The following is a 6,716-nucleotide window of genomic DNA, read 5'->3' as shown; positions in this document are numbered from 1 at the left end:
CAATTGTTTTTTAATAACTGTTTTTTTTATTAATTCTTTCTCCTTTAATCAAGTTAGGTTGTTATTGTTTTTTTAAAAGTCAGAAACCTATTGTATTTAGGATTCAGGTTGCTGTCCGAAAAAGATTTACAATGGCTTCTGGTAATGTAAACATGTTTCCGGAGCAATGGCTTCCTAACGCCCATCCTTATGTTTTGGGTCTGATACCTGTTCTTAGTCAAAAATCAGGTTTTCGGGCTACTTGATCGGATTGCTCCAAAACTTCCCCAGAAAATCAGAAAAAATTCAAGGACCATGACTCCCTTAGAAGGGACGTCTTACGGGACTCCGCCCCTCAAAATGCAAAATTCCATCGTTTAGACCAATTTTTAATTTTTTTAAAATTTTTCATATTCTCAGAAAAATCCAAAAAAAATTGCATTAGTTTTATTTGATTTTTAGAATTTTTTGGTGGTATTTTTATGATTTTATTTGATAGGTTTTTAACATTTTTTTACTTAGTTTTTTTGTTGTTTTTAAAAGCAACACTCAAAACTGCTGAAATGTAAGAGAGTCTGATGGCTGATTATTCATAAAAATTGTCCGGATTTTAGAATCCGAATTGTGAAACATGAATTCGGATTATGAAATCCAACTGCACAAGGATATTTTTGGAAAATTTACAGGGTGCGGGAGAAGGTCATGGGGTGGGAAAAGTAATACTCAATAGTTAATGTTTAAAATATCTTGGTCCACAACTTTTCAAGCATGAGGCCTCAAAGGGACCAAATGCTTGAGGTAAATCAAACACTCATATTCACGCACAACTCTTTCATTGTTGCTCCATTATATTCTGAAAGGTATTTTTTTAATTTATTTTCATATTAAATATTTCGCCTTCTGCTCTGAGCGACGCTTGTTTTGTTTTTTTCATATTAAATCTTGAAGCCTAATGACAAGATAAAATAGAATTAAAAGGGGTCATGGTGAAATTGTAACAAATCAAGATTCAATAGATTTCATCTTTAGTATTATATGGATTTTAGTTCTCTGTGTCATTTGGAAGGAAGGAAATTGAAGGATTTGTCAACAGAAGACTGATCTTATTCAGGCTTTGAGTGAAAAGGTTAAGTTGCAGACTAATTGGTGGTTAAAATCGTATTACATTTTATTCGATTCTTATTATCTTCTTCGGAGGCAGAATCCGTTGTTTTGCTTAAAAGCTCTGTTGTAATTTTATTTTATGTTGTTGTGACTTTCGGTTCTTGTTTTGTGAATTATTTTGATTGTTAAACTATTCTGACACACCTTGTGCTAGGTCAAGAGTAAATTTTTTTATTATTGAGAATAAAAATTTCGATTCAAAATTTTAAAAAACTGGAGTCCGGAGGAGCTTTATTTGATTTTTTGATATAATTTCTTTAGCTTCTTCAAAAAAATATAAGTTTCTATTTTTTGCTCTTTTAACAAGAGCTTTGAGGGCATTTGTTAACGAATTCTAAAAATCAAAGGAAATGCTAACAAATGTCTTTATGACATATTAGTAAGAGTCTTGTTAACGAATCTCCTTTGACATTCTTTAAAAATTATAAATTAAGCAGTTATTCTTAAAAAAATGTCAAACATTCAATTCTTAATGCATTGAAATACTAATACACAAATTTGACAAAAGTTTCACGGAACACTCGTTAACATTTCTCATTTAAGTAATCAAAAGACATCATATTTATATAGAAAAATGTGTAATTATAATTTTGACAAGCATTTAACTTGTATTATTAAGACATGATTTTCTTTTTTTAGATTCCTTGAACAATAATCTTATGACAGTTGTTAGCATCATAGGACACTTGTTTGGATTCAAGTTCATAACTTGCCGGTGGGTTATATGGCAGAGACAGTGGGGCAAAATGCAGGCAATTTTATGGGTTTCTGGAATATGTTGATTCAGGTAATGATGGATATGAGGAAACCATTAGTTAGTTCAAGGAGTGTTAATAACAAGAGTGTGGAGGTTGTTATATTCAATATCAAATAGGAGCGCCTTGGAAATTTTTGCTATTACTGTGGGAAGCTAGGGCACACAGAGTATACGTGCGAGAAACTATATGAAGTCAAGGAAGACGATGCCGTAGGAAACTGGGGCCCAAATTTGAGAGCAAAGACTAGCTGGAGGAACTTTGACGGTGGAAGTAGATGGGCAATCTGTTAGTTCAGAACTCGTAGTAGGGAAAGGAAATGCTCGTGAATGCAGGAATTAATGTGGCCAGTAAAAATGTAATTGATTCCAATGAGGGAGCGGTTACACCTGAGCAAAATAATAGGAAAGATATGATTGATGAATTGATTAAAAAATAGTAACAATTGAAGGGAGGAACATTCAATCTGGCACCATTAAATGTGGAACAAATTGGTTTGCTTACGAAATTGGCAACTCCAATGGAAGAGAAAGGTAAATACATGAAGTCACACAATAAAAGGCTACATGATGGCAAGAATAAAGAGGAAGGAGAAAATGCTATTACTCGATCATTACCTCATGATAAAAAATTAATGCAAATTAATGTCAGCCAAAATACTCTCCATTGCAACGTTGACTCTCATGAAAAAGATGTAGTACCAAAAAATGATAAAAGCGGGTCTAACGGCCAGGCCTGCCAGGATCAATGAGTTTTATGAGTTGGAATTGCTGGGGATTGAGCAACCCGAGCACAGTTCCGACACTTTTATGGGAGACTTTAATGACTTATTGTCAAATGAAGATAAAAGGAGCCGAGTAGATCATCCACCATGGAGGATAATGGGTTTTCGGGAGGCAGTACATGATAATGGTTTGATTGATCTTAGATTTTCTGGATATCCATTACATGGGTGAAAGGTACAGGGGGACAAAATCGTAAGGAAGAAAGAATTAACATAACAATGGCAACACAAGCATGGTATGATATATTCTATCAAAGTCAATTGCATAATATCATATCACACCAATCAAATCATTATCCAATTCTACTCAATCTTCGTAAAGAACAAAGACAAAGTGGAAAATAAGGAGTTTAAGTTCGAGAATGTATGGCTAGTGGAAGAGAATTTGAGAACATAGTTGTTGGTGGGTGGGAGGAAATTCCAAATGTGGACGTGTTGTCTGGGATGAAAAGTTGTACGGATGATATGAATAAGTGGGGTCATAAGTTGCGAAATAAGTATAAAATTGCTATTGGCGAGTGTCGGGAAGAAATGAATTAATGCTAATAATGTAAAACTACGTAGACAAGCTCATAGACATCAAACGATAGAAAAGAAAAGAAAAAACAATTTATCCAAAATATTTGAAGGTTCATTCATACGCAGCAATAGAAGAACTTACAAATCAAAATACTACTAGCAATCTAGAAAAGTTCAAGAACTCTCTTAAGATGTCTCTATTAGAATAAGAAAACGAAAGGATCCTTTGTGACATTCAAGCAAAGCTTACAACTCCTCAATAAACAAAATATAAAATCAAAATGATAGTAGAATCACTCTCAACCAAAAATTGATTATGCATCTCCTCATATTGTCTTAGAAAACTACATAAACATTATTAGAATCTAGAATGCTACTTCCAAGCCTCACTCCTAGGAGACTACAAAACTTAGAGAAAATATATGTTGTGTTGGAAGGGCACATCAGTCCAACCAGCAAATTCGTCATCATCAGCAATATCACCAAAATCAAAATCAGGAAGCTCACTAGGTCCATTGTCATCAAATCCATGAATTTGAATATCCTCGAAGTCACCACAGTCACCAAATTCTTGAAAATCTTGTCCAAAATCATCAATGTTAAACCGATCAAAATCAAATCCCAAACCAAGATTGGGATCAGTCCCAATTGGATTCTCAGTAGCAACTGGCTCATGCAGGTTAAAAACACTAGGATTTGGAATTTCTAGCTCTTGAAGTTTACAAGACAACATTGCACTCGCTTCATTTACAACAACGGCTACATTGTTTGATGGAACATCAACCTTCTCAATCAAATTGGATGCTAAGGTATCCAACTCAAGCACGGAAGAAGGCGATGTTTGTAAGAACATGTTCTCAGAGTCTTTAGTAGTTGAACATTTCTCTGACACTAAAGCATTGGCATCATCATCATCATCTGCAGAAGAGTTCTTGTTCAATGTTTCAACTGGAGAGGTTGCAGAAGAACCCTTATTGAAGCATAATTTTGCTTTCGTTACCTGAGAATCAAGTGCAATTCGAAGCCTTTCGGATTCATAAGCTTGAGAAGCTTCTTCAGCGGTATCGTAAGTTCCCAACCAAATTCTAACATTTTTTGAAGGATCGCGAATCTCAGCAGCCCATCTTCCCCATGGCCTCAAACGAACGCCTCGATATTTGGATGAAGGTTGTCTCCTTGTTTTTGGAGAAGTTATTGTTGGAACAACTTTCTTCTTGATTTGACGTTGTGTTGAAAGACATGCCTTTTTCCTTGTTACAGTCTTCGACTTCTCAGAGAAACTCTTATAAGAAGCCAAAGAAGCTGCAGATACATGAGGAGGGAGAGTGACCTCAACGAAGCTTCTTTTTGTCGTTGTTCTTGCATGTTGTGATTCATCTTCAGATGTGTCAGTTGCCTCAGGATCATTATAAACAACTTGCAACTTCCTTGTGATAGGGTTAGGCCTTGGTCTAGCTCTAGATTTTCTAGTACCCCGCATAGTGGATTAAAAAATATTTTAATTTATTTTAGTTTGAGAAAAATTCTGCATAAACCCCTTCAGAATCCACAAAAAGTTTGAATAAAATGGAAATTTAAATATTAAAGAAAATGAATCAAACACAGAAAAAGTTGACAAAATCTCTCAAAATCTCAAGTAATCCCTCTCAAGAACAAAAAGAGAATTGTAAATCTTTGTATATGAAAGCCTCCAAAACACACAACTCGACTACAAGTCCTGAAAAATTACAAAAACATCATTAAACCCAGAATTCATAAACAGTAAGCAAAATTATAATAAAAAATAATATTAAAAGACATAATAATGATAATAATATTTGATATTGAAGAAATTATTATGGTAACCGATGAATGAAAAAAAAAAAAAAGGGAAAATCAATTTAAAAAAAAAACCTTTTTGCCTCGATCACATTGAAACAACTGGAATCATAAAAAAAAAATTGCTCTTAATGAATAAGAGAAAATAGAGAGTGGAATAGAAAACGGAAAGAGACGGTAAAAGAGAAGGAATGGAGAAAGTCCAGAGGTTCCTCAACGGAACCCCAATCAGTGATTTCAAAATAAACCGAGAAGACATAAATTCATTGTTCGTCTTCTTTTAAAGACTAAATTCTTAAAAAAAAAAAAAACCGCTTCAACCATCTATCCGTTCCTTTTAAACCAAGAAGAAAAGGAGAGACCAAATTCCTTGAAAAAACGTTTCAACCACTACTCTGTTCTCTTTAAACCAAGAAGAAAAAGAGTATCAAATGGTGAGTGACACACTAATATCGAACAAAATATAACATAAAAAGGTCCGGAAATCTATGGTCAAGATTTCATGTTCTATTCTTTAAAAAAAAATTATGTTCTATAACAGCCAAATAGAAAAACATAAATGTGTTAATTTTTTTGTCGATCTGAAATTTTGTACTTGTAACATGGGGTGAAACAAAATCAATAAAATAAAATAAAAACAACAAAGAAATAATCAACCTCAATACGACGCACACCATCGATTAAAACACACACAAATCTTAACACAGACACCAGTAGATGCAGACCAAGACCAAGTTTTTTTTATTATTAAATTAATAATGTTACAAAGACTTAATATCAATAAATTAATATTTTAATGAAAAATGAGTTTTTCATGGAAAAATAACACACACAATAAGCACAAAGAGTTAGAGAGATAGAGAAAGGATTGCAACTTGAAAATTCAGAGTAAAGTGAAAATTTTACCCTTTCGTTTGGTTTTCTCACAAAGGCGAAAGAGACTTTTGTGTCTTTGCCTTTGTATTTCTTTCTCCCATGTCACTATCTATCTCTCTTGCAGTTTTTCTCTCACTCTTACTGGCCCCCCTTGTCTCTCCTCACACTTTATTATATACTACTAGGCCCTTCATCAATTTTCCATTTTTTAATGGTTGGTCAAATAATAACCAAAATTTAGGAATTTTTTTTGGTAGGTAAAACATAAAATATTATCATTCACACTATTCATTGAATTTAAATATAGTAGTAACTTCTCAATTTTTATTTTTATTTGGAAAGAACTTCTCAATTTTAACTGTGTATTGGAAATTGATTTTTAAATATTAATATAATATTAAATAAATTAGATTTGATTTATATATAAACACATTTTATATTTCAATGGACTTGGATTTGATTTATCTATATAAACATATTTAATCAGATATTTCAATAAATCATAATTGTTGGATCATTAAACATAGATTTCATTTATCTTGAAATATATTCGATGTTGTAAAATAATACTTTCCTATATTTAATAATATAATATTTTTTAAAGAATAATATAATACTTTTTTACTATAATATATAGACACACACATAATTAAATTTTATTATATAAATTTATAATTTATATATTATATTTGATATTACAATTAATCATAATTGTTACATCAGTATTTGATTTATATATAAACATACTTGAAATGGGTAAATAATATCTTCTTATTTTTTATATTATAGTTTTTGAATAAAAACATGTATATTTATATATA

General features: G+C 32.0%; 1 protein-coding gene across 1 annotated transcript; it reads right to left on the bottom strand.

Annotated features, from left to right (window-relative positions):
- Positions 1-3,255: 3,255 nt before the first annotated feature.
- On the bottom strand, positions 3,256-6,014 carry LOC146958694 (ethylene-responsive transcription factor ERF118-like). Its single transcript, XM_085740228.1, has 2 exons — positions 5,926-6,014; positions 3,256-4,918 (listed from the first exon to the last, which is right to left on the bottom strand). The coding sequence occupies exon 2, from the start codon at positions 4,679-4,681 to the stop codon at positions 3,611-3,613; it is 1,071 nt and encodes a 356-aa protein (XP_085596354.1). The 5' UTR covers positions 4,682-4,918; positions 5,926-6,014; the 3' UTR covers positions 3,256-3,610.
- Positions 6,015-6,716: the final 702 nt, after the last annotated feature.

The sequence above is a fragment of the Medicago sativa genome, chromosome 1 (assembly GCF_051527215.1).
Source record: "Medicago sativa cultivar Bolivia chromosome 1, Bolivia_mono, whole genome shotgun sequence".
Taxonomy (NCBI): Eukaryota; Viridiplantae; Streptophyta; class Magnoliopsida; order Fabales; family Fabaceae; genus Medicago; species Medicago sativa.
This window is presented reverse-complemented; position numbering and strand designations above follow the sequence as displayed.

Excerpts from the sequence above, each read along its gene's own strand:
- LOC146958694 (XM_085740228.1), bottom strand. The coding sequence starts at position 4,681 with ATGCGGGGTACTAGAAAATCTAGAGCTAGACCAAGGCCTAACCCTATC.